General features: G+C 40.1%; 1 protein-coding gene across 2 annotated transcripts in view; it reads left to right on the top strand.

Moving 5' to 3' along the window:
* LIN7A (lin-7 cell polarity scaffold A) overlaps positions 1–19551 on the top strand; it is a 465312-nt gene that overhangs the window by 284408 nt on the left and 161353 nt on the right. For both annotated transcript variants that reach the window (XM_086919598.1, XM_086919601.1), the window contains exon 3: positions 13918–13989. In XM_086919598.1, coding sequence (XP_086775724.1) covers positions 13918–13989 — 72 coding nt within the window. The remainder of the gene's footprint in view (positions 1–13917; positions 13990–19551) is intronic.

Raw genomic sequence — 19551 nt, 5'->3', positions numbered from 1 at the left:
ACATGGCTGTCTTTGCAGGCCACAACATGGCATATTAGAGATTTCTATCCACCCGATAGAAATCTTCGTGCCTTTATAGAGACTGCCACCATTCAAGCTACTATGGGGTGGATGGTCCAAGATTTCCACTAGAGGAGGTAGCAGAGACTCCATAGGCTGTAATATGATGGGTCACACAACTCTTAATAGAGAAGGTGAAGCTGGAATTAGGGAAAGAGTACTCTGCCACATTGGTGGTGGAGTACTCTGTCGGCCAAACTATTAACAATGCCTCCTAAATCAAGATATATGCCTGGCTTCACAATACACTCCTCCTTCTGAACTCATTTATAGTGAACACATCTACTTGTTCTGATTTTCGAGAAACTGCCTGAGGAGCTGGTGAACACTGAATAATTTTTATTTGGGATTCTCCAGTCACTTGGTTGCACTTCTTGGTAGTCACAACTCTTACATGATAAACCAGAGCTTGATTGTTTATTAAATATACATTTGAATTATTTTTCTTTGTAAGCTTTTTGCCATTTAGGTTCCAATGCAATGGCATCTTTGTGTGCTAGAGAAAGCATCTTTATAGTTTGGTTCCTTTTCAGAAAGGTTTCCGCCACAGCTCTATTTAAAACAGGTGTACATATTTGAGTTTGAAAATGTGGTGACTGTTTAAGCCATGGGTACTCACAAACATTTTCCTAGGGCCAAAAGGTTTTGTCTCTAATGTGCCCAATGGCTGCATTGAGGCAAGCTGGGTGGCAATTGGGGCAGGGCCAGGGTGCATATGTGGGGTGTGCCGTTAAAGTAGGTTTATGGGAGGCAAAGCATATACATCCAGTAGCTAAATTGCCCAATTTGAAACCAGAAAACCTGAGATTAATCCCTACTTTACCACTTTATCAAACTATGTTATCCTAGACAATTGTTTCATTTCACTTTCCTCCTTTTTTTCATTATCATATATCAAAGGACGTTGAATAACATGACTTATGGATGTGCATTGTACAGAACCTTCTCCTGTGTTTGATTTAATAAACTATAATGCTTTTCATGTATAATAGGAACCCAGCCCAAAGAGGGAACTAAACAACTGACTTGCAGCATAGTTCACTATTGACATTATTGTTAGGGTGGGTGGAAAGAATGAATATTTGTAAATTCATATTTGAAAACGACTGCTTTGAAAAAAATATGCACTCATATCGTACTAAGGGGAAACTGTTCTGCTTGTTTATGAAAGACACTTTTTACATTTTGAAGAGAAATTATCGTATTTTGACACTTTTGCTGCAAGATATTTTAAAAAATAATGGTGTTTCTAAAGTTAGGCTGTGTAGGATAACCCAGTTACGTCCTTTCTTTACCTTCTATTTAACTTCAAATAAAGGCTTGTGTGTTTATTTAACTTATTTCTCAATGTTAGTGAGGAGTCGAGAAAACAGCACCCCAAGCTGTTGTGGATCAGGGGGCCGCATGTAAAGGTCAGGAGGGCCGCAAGGGCCCCTGTGCCATAATTTGAGTATCACTGGTTTAAGCTTAGCACAATATTCTGCATTAATATATTGAATTTTCTGCTTCACATACTGTAGTTATCAGATTGTTTTATTACACACAAGAGGGGCTGTGGTAGTCCCTAGACTCTGGAATAATTGGTCCAGGAAACTCCAAAAGGCCGAATCTTTGATCCAGTTCAGAATATAATGTAAGACACACCTGTTCTAACCACATGAATCATTCCACACTGTATACTGCCTATGAATGCTGTTGAACGTGCCTTGCTAATTACTACAGGACTTAGTCATTGAAAAAAAGATCACCCAGCCATAGCACCAGTTGGGTAACCAAAACTGAACTGCCTGGCAATCAAAACAAGGTGGTGATGTGTTGCTGTTTCCTATTTGGAACTATATTGATTGAGTGAGAAGCTGAACATTTTAAACAAATAGTGGCAAGATGTCTCGGGATAGTGAGCACACACATGAAATTATATCTGCCTGGCTGGTATATAGTTATAAAGGAATCCCCGAAGCAATTCACTGCAAGCGGGAAATATCCTAAACAACGAAGCTTAAATCACGACTTACCTGAACAACGAACAACAAGCACTTTACTGGACGCTGAAGGTTTCACCCAAACAGACATTAGTAGTAGGCGAGATATGAAAACTCACGCTTAGCCTGTCGACCTCATTGGGGCAAGAGCCACATTGCCCAGTAGCTGGGTAGCTTTCTTGCAGCATTGAGTGGATGCTCAAAAAAGTGCCCTCATCTTCTGTGGCACAGGACACATTCAGCCTGTCATCCTCATTGAGGGCAAGGGCTCTATTGTCCAGGAGACAGGACATTTTCTTGCAGTTTTGAGTGGGCGCTCAAAAACGCCCTTGCCTCTGGCAGCACGGGACATACTCAGGCTGTCGGCCTCATCAAGTGCCTGGACCACATTGCCCAGACTTCCCTCACTGCTAGGAGGTGGGGAACTTTCCAGCAGCATTGAACAGGCATTCAAAAAACATCAGCTGCCACAGTGCAGGACATGCATGGGATGGGCTCATGTCCAAGCAAAGATCTGTACCTGTCTGCCTCTGGACATGTCTGGGCTAGGCCCACTCTCTTGATCTGGGGATTGAGGTCTTTTCCAGATTCAAAGGTACTTTTTGTTTTCATTTTACATTTACCTTTTACTTGACTAGTGCCTGGCTCAAATACTCCCTACAAGGTGGTAAAGTGGGAAGCTAATATCCCTTCAGAGGGCTCAGCAATCAAGTCATTATCAACTATTTGACCACGGTTAGGGGGGCTATTCATTCGGAAATCAAGAAGGACTGTGAGGGATACGTCTTTAATGACGGAGTCAGAATGTTTAATCTTTAAGTTCTGTATCCTTTTTGGGAAGTGTGGGAGGGGTAGAAGTGAATGAGAGCACTGCTGTGAAGTCCAGACCTAGCGAGAGAGAGTGTAACTTGTGAATGCTCCATACAGTCTGTACATCCCAGTGAGAGTCAGGATTTTGGGGCAGATTCATTTGTTGCCTTCCCCTTCATAACCTGTTTGCCCCCATTGAAAAGGAGGAAAGAGATTATACTGTAACTAGATGGGGCAAGGGAAAAGGGGGCATTGAAACAGGTTCACAGTACCAAGAAGGGGGAGACAAGTGGTACTGGAAAGAAACAAACTAATACCATAAAATTAATCTCTGATGGATCTGGCTGAGCTGGATTCATACATAACAGAGTATTGTTTCAAATGTATTGATGTGTTGGAGGCTATGTTTATAGATTTCTGTACAGAAATTTGCGAGAAACTTAAAGTTATCTATATATATAAAAATCGAAATTATGTCTGTTTGTCCTTTATGAATTACTACACCATTCTTCCGATCGGCATGAAACTTTGGGAAGTTGTTGAGTACACTCCCGCGAAGGTTTCTGGCAAAAACAAAAAAAGAAAATGTGTTAAAAGTTTTTGAGTACACTCCCGCGAAGGTTTCTGGCAAAAAAATAAAAATAAGAAACATTTGTTAAATATCGGCCCTCCAGGGCCCTCATAATCTTTCCAATACTGAACGTTTACAGTTTCCGGTGCGACTCGCTTTTGCAATGACCATCAACAAAGCACAAGGACAATCGCTGCAAGTGTGTTGACTAGATTTGGAGAATCCGTGCTTCTCACATGGACAACTGTATGTGGCCAGCTAATGTGTCGGAAAACCTTCTGATTTATTTGTGTACGCACCAGACAGAAAAACAAAAAATACAGCGTATCCTCAAGCACTCGAATAAATAAACCGAATTAAAACAACACTTTATAATGTTTTCCATATTAAAATGAATAAGTTTCAATAAAAATGACACAATGTAAATAAATGTTATCATAACAAGTTTCCTTAAATTTCCTTTCTTCTGAGATCTCAGCAACGCGCGACGGGTAAGCTAGTTGATAATAAACTAATGCCCAGAGGCACCAAGCATTTTTGGAGTCGCAAACGGTGCGATTCCTTAAAATCGGCCGTTTGCGACTCCAAAAATGCTTTTTGATATGCATCATTAGTTTTTGTAGAAATTCGCTAATTTTGCGAATTTCTTAAATGCTATTGCATTTAAGGAATCGCAATTTTGCGATTCCTTAAATGCAATGCATCATTGTTAAAAAATTTGGGAATTTGAAAATTGCAAGTGCAAATTACCACGAGTTTGAACCTCGTGGTAATTTGCAAAATTGTTTAAAAATGCACAAAAATGCATTTTTTAAACTGTTAATTTACAGACACACATGTCCTTAGGACATGTGTGTATGTAACTTACATGTAAAAGTGCATTTCATGGGTGCAGGGGGGGTCCTTTGGACCTCCCTCTCCACCCTTGAAATGCTTTGTTGAATTCCGATTTCAAATTGCGAATTCGCAATTCCCATTCATTCCTATGGGCATTTCAGCCCATAGGAATGAATGGGAATTGCGAATTCGCAATTTGAAAATCGCATTTTTTATGCGATTCGGTAAAAATTGCGATTTTTACCGAATCACAAAAAAATGCGAAAAAAATGATGCATACCATTTTGAGATTCCTAATTTGCGATTCGGTAATTTTCGCAAATTAGGAATCGCAAAACAGTACTTTGATGCATCTGGGCATAAGTGTCTTAAAGGTTTCTGTTCAATATGAAAGAAAATCTCATCCCATCTATTTATCCAACACTGCAAGTACTTCAGGCTTCTTCAACACATACAGGAACCCAGGAGCATCAGGTGAGAATCATGTTACTGAAACTACATACTCATCTGCCATGGCACGGGCAAATTGTACCCCGGAGGCAATGCTGTCTTTATATCAAGAAAAGAGAGTATGTAGAAATGGCATAAATAAATGCCATATATAATCATTCTAAAGGAGGTTCCAACACTATTGACCTCTAAGAGGGGAGACTATTTTGCTCTGAAAAATAAGGCAGTTAATTGGCTTAAATTTAATTCCGGATGGACAATTGATCTTTTATCAGACGTGCTTTTTGTAAGTAGAACTCCTTGCATTGGCATATACAAAAAGAAAACTACAGGAGAATGTGCTATTCTTCACTTTACATCCCCCCAAATTGTAAAAGCTTGTTTACACGCCTTTATCAGCAGAACTTTGCCCCAAGTTCAATTCAAGCCATGCCTCTAGGTTATTTCTGTAGGTTGATTGGCCCACCAACAGTATTGTCCCTTGTACCAGTAAATACAATGTCAATAAATGTCCTGCCAATGTACAACGTTAAAACTAGGAACAGCTTTGAGGTATTAAACTCTTTGGAATCCTTGCATTGACTTAATACGTATAAGGGTGTGAGCTTTCTGGAAACAGGAGACTATGGGAATTCTGGTAGGGATATTTTGCAACGAAAGATGCTTGGGTAAGTTAATGGGGCACTTACTATGGGCGTTTCTGCACCGAGACAGTTTACCAAGATTCTTTCATTAAATATTGCTGGTGTCTGAGCTAAGATGTATACCGGAATGACTATTAGCCATGATTACATTTGAAAACATGTGATTTGTGTTCAAGAATCTTGGGTCCTTGACACCTTTAGTTGCAATGATTTTCATTGCATGTGCAGTCCATCTATTCACTCATGGGCTGGCAAAACTAAAGGGTGCTTGTCCACTTTGATTATAGATAATGTGACCAAACTTGCTGTAAGAGAAATTTGCTCTTAAGCTTATTATCAAGTGTAGCTGCTTGTGAAAATTTATACATTGTTATACTGATTGAAGGTTGTTCGTCATCCCTTTTTCTCAAAATACAAAAACCCTCAATGGAATCCGTATACCACTACAGGCATGGCTAGATCATTTTTCTGATATTTTAATCAATGTGATGGTCCCATTGCCTTTATATATATATATATATATATATATATATATATATATATATATATATATATATATATATATATATATATATATACATATATATATATATAGCGGTCGCCAGTAGGTATATATAGTTAGGATTTTTTTTAATAGGGATTTCTGAAAATTCTATGTTGAATAACTTTGGTGTTGATGGACGGAATTGGCTGAAATTTTCAGGAAAATGGCACATTTTGTTTCTGAGGGGGGTTTCGTCAAGCAGGGGCTGAGAAAAAAAGGGGGATCCCAAAACGTGTTTTTAACATTGAGTTTTCCATAGGGCGGTTGGACTCACTTTTAGCTCGAACGGCTGAATGGATTTCCACAAAACTTGGCAAAATTCTAGGGACTGGTAGCCCGATGTGCCTTTGCTATGTCTCAAGATATATGCTCCAGTGGTTTTTACGAAAATTAACTTTGAAAAATATATATTGGGCTACATTGGGCTATATATATGTTAGAGCCCAAATGTAGCCCAATGTAGCCCAATGTAGCCCAAAGATGGCCACCAGAGACAAAAAAAACAAATGTAGCCCAAATATCAGCCAGATGTAGCCCAACTATAGCCCAGTGACAGAATGTCCCAGAGTGTTCTAAAGAACAACTAGAGCGCTAACAGTCTTACTTATGACAAAAGTATGGCACACCTGAAGTCATCTTGATTGGACTAAAGTGTTAACACTTAAAACATTTAATTTGCAAAGGAACAAAATGAGGGGTTTCATTTTGCCATAGAAATGTTATATATATATATATATATATATATATATATATATATATATATATATATATATATATATATATATATATATATATATATAGAGAGAGAGAGAGAGAGAGAGAGAGAGACTGCACAGTTATTTATATATGTCATCAGTGATGTCATTTGAGATGTCATCAGTGATGTCATCAGTGATGTCACTGAACATGTCATGAATGATGTAATATGTTACATGATCAGCAGTGGATTGAGGGTGCGCGATATATAGTTAGTGCAACTAACTATATATGCGAATTTCAATGGTTTTGTGTGAGTAAAATAAGGTTTTGTAAATGCTAATTCCTAACTATATGTGGTCTATAACCTATGGTTTTTTCAGTGAATTTTCAAGGTTTTGTAAATGCTAATTCCTAACTATATATGGTCTATAACCTATGGTTTTTTCATTGAATATATATATGTATATATTACCTACTGGCGGTCGCCAGTAGGTAGTTATAGTTAGGATCTACTTTCCATAGGAAATCCGCAACATTCTATTGGGAATAACTTTGGCGCCGGTGGACGAATCTTCGCGAATTTCTCAAAGAAGGTGGCCCGCTCCGCTCCGCTCCTTCCCTGAAAATGTGTGGGGGATTCGTCAAGCTGGGGCCAAGATAAAAACGGGGTCCCAAAACGTGTTTTCTCCATGTTAATTTCCATAGGGCGGTCGAACTCACTTTTAGCCCGAACGGCTGAATGGATTTCCACCAAACTTGGCAAAATTGTAGGGACTGGTAGCCCGATGTGCCTTTGCTATGTCTCAAGATATGTGCTGCAGTGGATTTTGAGTAGTTTAGGTTCAAAAAAATATATATATCTATGGCCGCGCCCCGGTACACGCACCGGGGAGCGCACCGAGCGCGCTACGCGACTTGTGCACGGAAAGCTGATTGGCTCTCGTCTGTAAACATTCGAAACAGTCCGGATCGATAGGTAGGATCGAGACCCAAGAGGTGGCAAAAACAAAGGGGGAAATGACCATAAGGGGGCAGGGTAGACCTCCCCTGACCCCCTAGGTTTGATGTGGGGGCCATAAAGGGCCCCGCGGGGCAAAAAAAATAAAAGCGCACCGGGGAGCGTACCATGGGGAAAAAGAATGACAGATTTTTAAAAGAAGTAGCTGTTTTAAAAAAATGTTCTTTTTGTTGTTTTTTTATTTATTTTATTTAAGTACCTACATGTAGGTACCAATGCAGAGTCTTAAATTTAATGTACACCGTCTCCTCTGTAGATATCTTGCATGTTGTTATAGAAGTTATTGTGGTATATGGAATTCATACCATAGTCTGTCAGGAAAGCAGAAACAGATATTTTAAGCAATCCCTGAGAAGTCCGAGGGGATCATGGGTAATCTATCCTGTTCCCTTATGATGAAAAAGAGATGTAAAATACACATTGGAGATAATATAGTGGGAGAAAGGTAGTAACTATGAGTAAACTTACTATGTAACACAAAAAAGTTGCATAGTATACTATAAGTCTCACTTTATAATATAAACATGTTGGTACTACTGCATGAAATACATATTAAAATGAATATGTCTCAAACTATTTTTAATTATTAAATATAAATTTATTCTTCGGATTCTTTTTCAAAATTGAATAAAACTTCTAACATAATATCGTCCGGAATTTCCTCATAATCATTAGTACATGATTCTATTTGTTCCAAAGATTCTAGTAACTGTTGGTCGAAAGAGTCATCCATGAAATTAAATTCATCTTTTTGTTCTTCTGGATTTTCCACCTTTACTTCAAAAGAAATAACAGTTGATTGCTTTTCTCCTTCCATTTATTTGCTGTAAATTGCCTAAAAAATAAATATATCAGTAGAGTTAGGGCACTGTTGGGTTTAAGTTCAGACAGGTACTTTTGAATTTTTAACAGTGAAGTTATCTTTGGGCAGTGTATGGTTTCAGGCAGGAAGTAGAACTATTAAAAAGTGCATGTGATGAAGCCTAAGTAAATTCATAATTATACCAGAGAAGCCTAACTCAATTCATAATAATAACAGAGAAGTCCATCTCAATCTCTAGCTCTTACAGAGGGACAGTATATAACTATCAGAAAACATTTTCCCAAATTAACTTAAAGTGCATAACATAGTTCTCCTTTCAAATTAACAGCTTACCTTTTTCAAAGTAGTTGAAGTTTTCTGTCAAAATTCTTTCCAAATGTACCTTAGGTAGTATTAGTCAAAATGGCTGTGTTTCCCTCTCACTTTTCATATATATTCATGTTCTTAACCAATCAAATGTCAAAATTCTTTCCAAATGTACCTTAGGTAGTATTAGTCAAAATGGCTGTGTTTCCCTCTAATTTTTCATATATATTCATGTACTTAACCAATCAAATGTCAGCAAAAAAAGTACAAAATGTAAGTAACATTTTAATTGGTTGAAAATTCAAACAGTTTCATATGTGTTTTTGTCATGTAATTTACCTCCGGATATTTAGACAGGGCTACAGCCCAAGTGGCTCAATGGAATACTACCAAATTTGGGTAAATGGTAGGGACTGCTATGTACCTTTTCTCTGTTACACAGTCCCTCTGTGTTCTTCCCTCTAGCTCTCTTTCTCTTTACACCACTGTCTCTGTCCCCTTTGCTCATGCTCACTCCTTCATTATTTTATTTTCTTTTTTTTTTTTTTGTTGCGCTCCCGGGACGCTCCCCGGCACGCGCGCCGATTTACTGCGCTCACCGGTGCGCTCACCGGTATGCGCACCTGGAGCGCTCCAGGGTGAAACATAAAAAAAAAATGGATATACTTTAAAAAAAAAAGTATTATACTAATATACAATATAGGATTCATTTTTAGAAAAAAATACCTTTCTTAGCTATAGACATTTGCTAATAAATAACCCTAGAAATTCAATAAAAAACACATAGGTATGAGGCCCTATATAAAGTTAGGAATTAGCATTTAAAAAACCTATGAAATTCACTGAAAAAACCATAGGTTTCACACCAGTTATAGTGAGGAATTAGCATTTAAAAAACCTAAGAAATTCACTGAAAAAAACATAGGTTTCACACCAGTTATAGTTAGGAATTAGCATTTAAAAAACCTATTAAATTCACTGAAAAAAACATAGGTTTCACAGCAGTTATAGTTAACTGGAAATTTTACTGCCATAAAACCATTGAAATTCCACGTTATAGTTAGTTGGACTCACTATAACTTGCGCGCCTGCAATGCACTGCTGATGACGTCACATATTACATCACTCATGACATGGTCAGTGACATCACTCATGACATCACTCATGACACCATCCTTTTGACAGAGTGACAGACCTCCTTTCAGTGTAATGTAACCCTTAAAACACATATTCGAAAATATAAATTAACATTTTCAAAAAATGGAGATACCCATACCAGTTACAACGACCAATTCAGTAATTCCACCATCTATATACACATTCTCTCATTCACCAACAGTTCTATATTGTCACTCATACACACTCATCATATGTAGTGATACACCTATACATCCTGTTGCACACCGACAGTCATCCAAAAGTTACACACACACAAACTCACACATGCAAATAAACTATTGAACATCCATTTATTTGCATATACAACTATACACACACTACCACCTTACTTCTAAGGAAACTTAGACATACTTACTCTCTTAAACAATCACTTATAGAAACACATACTTATTTAAACAGGAACTCTTACAATCTCACACATACTCACTTATATACATCAATACTCACATATACTAGATTAAAACATATGTCGTTACTGATTAAGACACTAGTGAGACAGTCATTCACTCACTAACACACACATATACACACTCATCCACCCATACAGTCCTGCACATATGCTGTCTTCAAAACACATACAAACAGTGAGTCAGTCATTGATGCATCTATGTGCTAAGTAATACCCCCACCAAACCATACAGACACTCATACTGATACTAAAAAACATCTAATAACCCTTATACACACACATGTAGCTACTCACCAACCCATGCAGCCACTTATACACAAAGTGAAACACTGATACATACATTTAAATATTTAAACTTTACTCGCTAATATATGTATTCACTAAGATACACTTAATAAGCCAGTTAACCAATCATTTTTTTTTAAAAAACATCCATTTAGACACTTACTTAAACATTTATTCTTCCATCGTCCTTTTTCATATACATAAATAAAACATATTTATTTTTCAGAAAGACACACATTCACTGGATGGTGTCATCAGTGATGTCATGAGTGATGTCACTGACCATGTCATGAGTGATGTAATATGTGACGTCATCAGCAGTGCATTGCAGGCGCGCAAGTTATAGTGAGTCCAACTAACTACAACGTGGAATTTCAATGGTTTTATGTCAGTAAAATTTCCAGTTAACTATAACTGGTGTGAAACCTATGGTTTTTTCAGTGAATTTAATAGGTTTTTTAAATGCTAATTCCTAACTATAACTGGTGTGAAACCTATGGTTTTTTCAGTGAATATATATATATATATATATATTTGGTTAGGAAAATGATCTGTGCCAGATTGTGAGAGATTTGGCCCAAATGGGATCCTATACAGTATTGGCTGTGCTACACGTGGATGGCACTGTTTTAATTTCTAGAACTGCAAATTGCCTCGGACTACTTCTAGATGCTTTCAGCCCTCGTATGAGTGACCTGGACTTTAAAACAAATCTTAGCAAGTTTTTTACCATGAAACTTGGGCCAAAAATACTAAAACCAGGAAATTCCAATTAGGAGGAGTTCAGATAATTAAAGTGTCAAACTTTACATATTTGGGTTTTCCCTTTGACTTGGACTTAAATCGGAAATATATCCACTTAATTCTAGGGCCAATCAACTTCAAAGAGCCATTGAACAGTTGCACGTACATTGGGACATAAACTGGTGAACGAGTTTGTGAGCATATATAATAGCAAGTGTGCTGCCATAGCAACCTATGGAGCAGGGGCTGGGGGTTATAAGGGTGTGCAGCTATTACAAAAAGTAGAAAATCAAACTTTGAGGAGATTGTTGGCCATCCCTCAGAGCCTCATCAACCATTTTGTGACACTCTGAAGTTGGGCTAGATTTTCTAGAAGATAAAATCAAATTTAGGCCCCTATTGGTATGCCTAAGGGTTTGGGTACACTCGGAAAAGGCTTCTTGAGGGGGATTTTGTCAAATTATTTTTCCCTGGAAAACGCTTCATCCATTTCATGGTTAAATTATGTGAAAACAACATTAAATGCTTTGGGAATACCCATGCTTTTTTCTAATCTAATATGTATTAAAACACGATCCAACAGCTTGGTCTGAGATACATACCTTCAGAGGCAACAGAACATTTGTTTGGAGGATTTTGAGAAGTTGCAGTCTGGTATAAATTATGTTTTATTAGACAGACACCTATAAATTATGGTTTTATCAAACAGTCACCAGGGCCTGAATTTGATTTACTTAGTGTTTTAAACATTGGGCATATATTTTTTTCTCATTAGATTACATTTTAAAAATATAGGTTTTCTAGCTGCATTTCCATGGCAAGGTTCATGGCTTACAACTCTCCATAATTGTCCTTGTGACAATGTCTCGAATCAAAGCACAGTGCACTTTATGCTTTTCTATAAGTTATAATTTTGTCATTGGAAACAGATTTTGGTCCCAATTTTGTGCTCTGCTAATTGTAAACATTGTAAAATAGCATTACTATTTTTGCAACGATTCATCGGTTTGCATACCTGCATTCCAGTAGTACTTTTTATCTGTTGTGCCTTCGCTACAAGGAAGAGAGGTACAGGTCATCAGTATGAAAGTTTTAGTGTTTTATTATATGTTTTTTTATGAATTTCGTTTTATGTACCTCGATTGCGAAATATCTATTACAACGTAGTGCCTCTACAACATAGTCAGTACAACGACTGCTACGTCACTACGAGTTCCATTGCAACGCAAGTCAATATAATGACTTGCTTTAAGTAGTGCGGTGTTGGACTGGTGTTGGATTTTAAGTCCAAAACCCTCCCTACTGATTCACCGAATAGAGTTGGAATAGTAATTTAAACTGTCCAAAGTCTGGCGCTTCCCTACAGCAAGTCGTTGTAATGACTTGCGTTGTAATGGAACTCTTGGTAACGACACAGTCGTGGTATATACTGCATTGTTAAGCCACATGTTGTTTTGGCATGCATGGTATCAAATGCTATTTATCTCGATTCTATAATAGAAAATGAAATTCTGATGTCTTTGCTATATTTCTGTTATGGACTTATTTTAATGGTATTGTACAATTAAATGTGCTTTTATGACTATAATGTAGCCCAAATAACCACGATGGTGAGTACTCCACTAGCCTAAGTGAAGGCATGATTGACAAAGCCTCAAGGATGGATAGCGATGGAACAAAGTCAGTGATAGAAGTGTGTATATTGTTAGGAACTATTAACCCAGATCTAAAATCGACCTTGACCAGAGGCTTATGTTATGAAGCTTTTATACCTTTCAAAACTTTAACCAAGCTCAATCATTGTGGAGTAGAATTTTTAACTAGCCTGATATGAAAAAAGGCATTGGTAAATAGAAGTGGTCAGAGGAAGGCAATAAGTAACTGTCTACCGCATGAGTAGATCCACTCGCAGAGCATTCATTGGAAGTTAATAAGGGATATGAATACCGTCGGTGTTTTCTCATAAGTTCTGGAGTGTCCAACCGTAGGTGATGACTTCTCTGGTAGGCGCCTGCGGGGGCCATGCAGCTAAAATATAATGTTAAATTATTCTAAACATGGAGTGAGTTGGAATCATTGAAGTGGTTTTTGGAAATCAGCGCGAACAATGCACGATAGTTGAAGTGTAGTTGTAGGCTGTTAAGCATATACATAAAAATACCTGATTTGCTCAAATTAATTTCTGGACCATCCTTCATGCTTCACAATTTGCTTCAGATTAAATCATTATGTGTCTGCCCTAGTGTATTTTTCCTAACTGTAAATAAATCTCACTCCAAAAGCTCATTAGCTGAATTTTATTCCGTGGAAGTTAGTTATTTTTTGCTGATTGTACAACTATATTTTATTAATTATGCATGTGAAACATTTGTATAGATTTGTCGTTTGCCCCATGTAGTTGTTAAGGGTCTATAGTTCTTTAAAAAAATGTTGTCAAGAGTTATGGATCATATTCGCCTTGCATTAAAAATTTAAATGAAAGAGCATGCATGCTCATCTGATAACAAGTCAAAGAATATTCTCATGTTATTTTCTTTGTCTTTGTGGACATTTTAGGTGTATCAGTATATGCATGAAACCATATCTGTAAATGGCTGTCCGGAGTTCCGTGCCCGTGCTACTGCGAAGGTAAGGGGTGCTAGAGCTTTTCAATGCGTTTGTTACTCCTATGAATGAGTACCTAACTGTGCGTGTGTGTTTCAGTTGTTTTCGTGTGCACAGTGTAGGAACTTTTAGACATCAGTGGCAGCAGAGAATCTATAACCAGCTCACCTTCTCAGGTACTGTAATAGTCGTAAGGCAAACAAGCATTTGCAATGCAACTTGGTATCGCATTTGGGAGAGTTATAGGTATTGAAGTTATAAATGACAATGCCATTTACCTACGTGTTTTGGAGTTGAACGAATGTATCAATCAATCAATCAATCAATCAATCAATCAATCAGGGCATTGTAAAGTGTGCTACTCACCTGTGAGGGTCTCAAGGCGCTGGGCGGGGGTTGTGCTGCTCCGTTCAGTCGAAGAACCAGATCTTGAGGGTCTTCCTGAAGGTGTCCAGGGAGGGGGTGGGTCCGATGTCTACCGGTAGCTCGTTCCAGGTCTTGGCTGCGATGTGCGGGAATGATCTTCTGCCTGATCTAGTTCTGCGGATCCGTGGGGTTTCAGTCAGTGCGAGTTTGGAGGATCGCAGGTTTCTGTTGGGTACGTGGAAGTTTACTCTGTCGTTGAGGTATTTGGGTCGGCTGTTGTGCAGGCACTTGTAGGTGTGAGTGAGGATCTTGAAGATGACTCTCCCGCAGCGTGTTACAAACCTGTGACTGGACCTTTGGAAAGGGGGCAGTATCTCCTCAACCGGCAGGGCTGCGAGCAACAGCAGGGACTCCGAGGACCAGGAGTCCCTGCGCGCCCCATTGGACCAGCTGGGCTGCTCTCCCTGCCGGCCCGCCCGCCCGCTCACAGTGCTAAAAGCCTGCCGCACCTGGGAGTAAGTGGATTCTACTTTAAAACGCTGCACGCCGACACAGCTCACCATCTGCCCTTGGTCCCGGTAATTGCGGGAAGCTTCGCCTCGCCGGACCCGCTTCGCGGGTCCCGCAGCGTGTTACAAACCTGTGACTGGACCTTTGGAAAGGGGGCAGTATCTCCTCGACCGACAGGGCTGCCAGCAACAGCAGGGACTCCGTGGACCAGGAGTCCCTGCGCGCCCCATTGGACCAGCTGGGCTGCTCTCCCTGCCGGCCCTGCCCACCCGCTAGTTACACTATTAGTTATTTAAAGGTTGACGTGATCCCGCTGCGCGGGAGTGCGCCGGGAGAAGCCCGGGACAAGGGCGGGACCGTCTGTGGCCGTCCGGGGCCGTAGGAGGCCGGGCCGGGCCAGCTCTCTTACATCCATCAAGTAACTGTGTGTTATTCTATCCCCTGTTATATATAGTTCCTGTGTATGTTGTCAGGGGATTCAGTATTTCGTGGTTATACTTTGTCTAAACGTAAATATGACTAGTTCTCTCCCACCTTGTGCAGGCGTTTCATTTCAGGGGCCCCTTGACAAATATTTCGATAAGGTAAATAAGGAGATCGATAAAGAACTTTTTTTAGCAGAAAGGCGGGCAGAGCGTCGCCGTTCTATTGAACTCTTGAAACAAACTCTGTCGACCACTCAGCCTGGACCAAACAACTCCCAAGAACTGGCAGTGCAAGGGAAAACGATTATTGATCTGGACTTGACAAGCGCTGACCAAATTCCGAACATTTTTCGAGCACCTATTTGTTCCCCTGTTTGCTCTTTTATGAATAGTGAGGGCCAAAACATTAGTCCCAATCCTGCCCCGAGCAGCCCCATTGATTTTACCGTTCGCGTTGAACAGATTGCTGCCCCAGACCTACACTCAACCTTTACCAACCAATCTTGTTTAAGTGATGCTCAGGGAGGGAACTCTCGGACCCATTCTAATACTGTCACTGAATTTAATTCCTTAGGAAAAGCACGAGCTGCCTGCCCTCCACCCAGGAAGAAAAGAAAAAAAGGTGGTGTGAAAAGAAAAGGCATTGATCAACAAACTTGTCCCACCACCACCCCACTTACCCAGTTAACCGATTTAACGGTACTTCCAGTAATTGAGGTTCCCTCTAGATCTCCCCATTTACCAACGCCCTATGTGGATACCTCAACTGGGTTTAACAAGGAGTGTTATGATATCTTTGAGAAACTCCTGAAATCATACATGTTACCCCTCCTGGAACGAGTAAGGTTATTAGGCGAAAAGATGGATCGACTCTTACTTCCTGGGGTTACACCTTTACCCATGAGTTTGGTTAGTCAGTCTGCTCCTCCATCTAAGCCTAGCGTCACTGCTGCTCCTCCGAACATTCAACCTGGAGTTAACAGTAACAGTATAGTACATAGCAAACCAAAAGCTCAGGATTTGACAATCAATCCCCAAAGTGCTTCCAATATTGTTAAAGATAAGCCCCAACTACCAAGTATTAAGTCATCGGCTGTGGGAAGCAAGGAAACTCCCAATAAAGGTGTAGCCAAGTCTGTCAATTCCACTTCCAGACCTATTTTAAATCGCAGGAACACAGTAGAACTTCCACCCGAGTCTGCTAACTATGTTATCATTATGACGGGTGTGCCTCCAATCTCAAATGGTAATAAGGAAAGTAATGTTAATCTAAAGAACAAGGTCATCTTTTGGTTGAAAACCAATAGACCCCTCCCGGCCCATCTCAATGGCGTTATTATTTCAGTCCGTAGATGTAAGTGGGTGGGTCCTCGCCCAAAAGATATTGAGGGTGATATTGTGATCATTAACTTCAGGGATCACAGGGTAGTTTCCCACTTGACCGATTGGTATGTGGGAAACTATGATGGTGGAATATCCACGAGGAACTTAAGTTATTTCTACCCGGAGTCCCTGGTTAAACCACAAGGACAACTACGTCTGACAAGTAATCCCTATCCCCTTAAATGGACCAACTTTACCCCCAGATTCCATGGGCCTCCAATTAACCCAGAAGCCATGTATCATTCCTATTCACAATCAGCATATAATAGCTCTACTTATACACCGTCCTGGGCTAACCCCAATTCCAACCCCCAGTACTCGGGTTATCCCGCATTACAAGACTTCCCTAATTCTCGTCAACATCATAGTCAACTTCCCAATTTTAATAACCCCGGCAAATACATCCAGCCCAATGAGTATTGGAATATCCCGTTGAGGAACTTGTATGAGCCCTTATCAGATTTGAATCTTAATGATTGACCAACTTCCCCAACGAGGGTAGGAGTGGGTAGTCTGGATTGTTCAGGGGTTGCTGTTTTTCAATTGAATGATTCCTGTAAAGATCTAGACCCCAGCGGTCAATCTGTTCAAAATGTTACTGATGCTTTTGTTAAATTGTGTGGGTCTGGGGATTCAACGTTGGTGCTAGAACCCGTGTTATCAGCAGTTGCAACCACAGAGTCTGATCCCCTAGCATTAAGTACTTTGGGTGAGCTCATTGGTTCTTGTGCTATAGTTGAACTGGGGGACAGCGTTTCTAAATCAGGAGTTGTTCCCTCGCATGTAGATGCTACCCTAACCATTGATGTTGAGTGTACTCCTGACCAAGGCATATCTAGTGCTTCATTAGGTGGACATGGTACCATTTTGGGTAGCTGGAATATTGCCGGTCTGGAGTCTAGACTGTCTATACCTGATTGGTTTAGTTTTATACGTAGAGGAGATGCATGGTCCTTTCAAGAAACATGGGCTCTCCATCCATTGTTTCTTACTGGCTATCTGTCCTTTAGTAAATTAGCTGTCAAGGGACAAAAAGGTCGTGCCATGGGGGGTCTGACAGTGTGGGTTCGGGAGCAAGTGGGTGTTATAGTAGAAGTTTTTATAGATAGTCCTGATATACTACTGGTTAGTATTAAATCCACCAGCGGCCTGGATATTTTGGTGATTAATATTTATGCCAGGGGTATTCGGGCGGTAGGATCTCTCCATCCCTTATCCTCCTGGACGACTATTTAAGTAAAGCTTCGGAAACAGGGCTAAAGGTGGTGATGGGAGATTTAAACTCTTGCTTTGAACCTCTGAGCCAGGATGACGGCTCTTTTACAGAGTCTGAAGATCTGGCCTGGGGGATCCCCCAAATGGATTTAGCTCCGATTAAAAGGTGGTCCCAGGTGGCAATTTTCATCAAAGGTATGTGTTTGGACCAAGGTTTGCGTGCCCTCAACGGTAGAACACGCTCTGATAGGCTAGGCAAAGACACCTTTAGTAATGGTAGACATAGTAGTAGAATAGACTACGTACTACTGGATGTTAAACTGTGGCACTTGTTGGTGGATATGGAGGTAACATCACGCCCAGAAAGTGATCACGACCCTCTAGTGGTGGAACTAAGGGATTCAAGTTTCACAGGCCCAGACAATTATGTCTCTAATGTTGTACAGGATAATGTCATTCTTACTAATGATACAAGAAGAGTAGGTTGGCCAAAAATTTGTGCTGATCCTGAAGCCTGTAAGACCATTAGATCTTTGGTTTCCGATTCCCTGGTTAATATTTCCAAATGTGAGTCTCAGGAGGCAATTAATTCTATGATCACCGATACTCACACTTTCCTGTTTAGGTCTTTAAAGAAACTTTTTATTAAATCCCTCACTAAAATGGGGGGAAGGGGGTTCAAGAAAAGGCTAAATTGGTTCGATGATGAGTGTCATCGAACCCATGGCGAATTGTTTAAGGCCCTTAAACTTAAGGATCTGTGCCTAATAAGGGCTTGTAGGAAGGCTTTTAATGCTGCGAAACATAGAGCTAGGGTGAAATGGGATGAAGAAAGGTGGACTACTCTGGCAGATGCATGTAGCTCTAAGAACTTTCAGCAGTTTTGGCATCTTCTTAAATGGGGCAGGTCCCAGGACGATCGGCCGAGCCCTTCATCGGTGGGTCAACAACATTGGGTTAGTTATTTTGGGAACCAATTTAAGGGTCCAGACAGTTCTCTGGAGAACATCTGCTGGCCAATATCAGCTGACCCCCTAGTGTTTACATCTACCGAAGTAAAATCTGTCTTGAATTCTATCCCGAGAGGGAAGGCACCTGGACCAGATTGCATCCCAGCCGATTTATTCCTTCAGGATCAAGATCTATGGGTTCCATATCTGGTTCAGTTGGTTAATGCCTTGGCCTCTGGTGCCAGAGTCCCTGAATCCTGGGCTGGGGCTGAAATTTTGCCTATCTATAAGAAAGGTGATAGGTCGGTTCCCTCCAACTATCGGCCTATCAGCCTTATAGACGCGGTACAAAAAATCATAGCCCGTCTTGTCCTTGCTAGGATTCATGAATGGATAGATTCACACAATATTTTAACTCCACTACAGGCTGGATTCAGGTCCCATGTAAGCACCTTAGATCAGGCCTATCGTTTTATGCTTCTCTTCTGGAAGACGTTTTTTTTAGGCAAGGGCAACCTATATGCAGCATTTGTAGATCTCAGGTCTGCCTTTGACCTTGTGCCGAGGGCTGGTTTATGGAAGTGCCTATTAGACATGGGCATACCAGCCCCTATTGTTAGTCTGCTAATTAGCTTACATAGGAATACCTATGCCCAGGTACGTTGGGGCAAACCAGGGGAGGTGACTGATAGGTTTTTTGTGGCCAAAGGTGTCAGGCAAGGCTGTGTTTTAGCCCC

Source organism: Lissotriton vulgaris, chromosome 1_1, assembly GCF_964263255.1.
Source record: "Lissotriton vulgaris chromosome 1_1, aLisVul1.2, whole genome shotgun sequence".
Taxonomy (NCBI): Eukaryota; Metazoa; Chordata; class Amphibia; order Caudata; family Salamandridae; genus Lissotriton; species Lissotriton vulgaris.
This window is presented reverse-complemented; position numbering and strand designations above follow the sequence as displayed.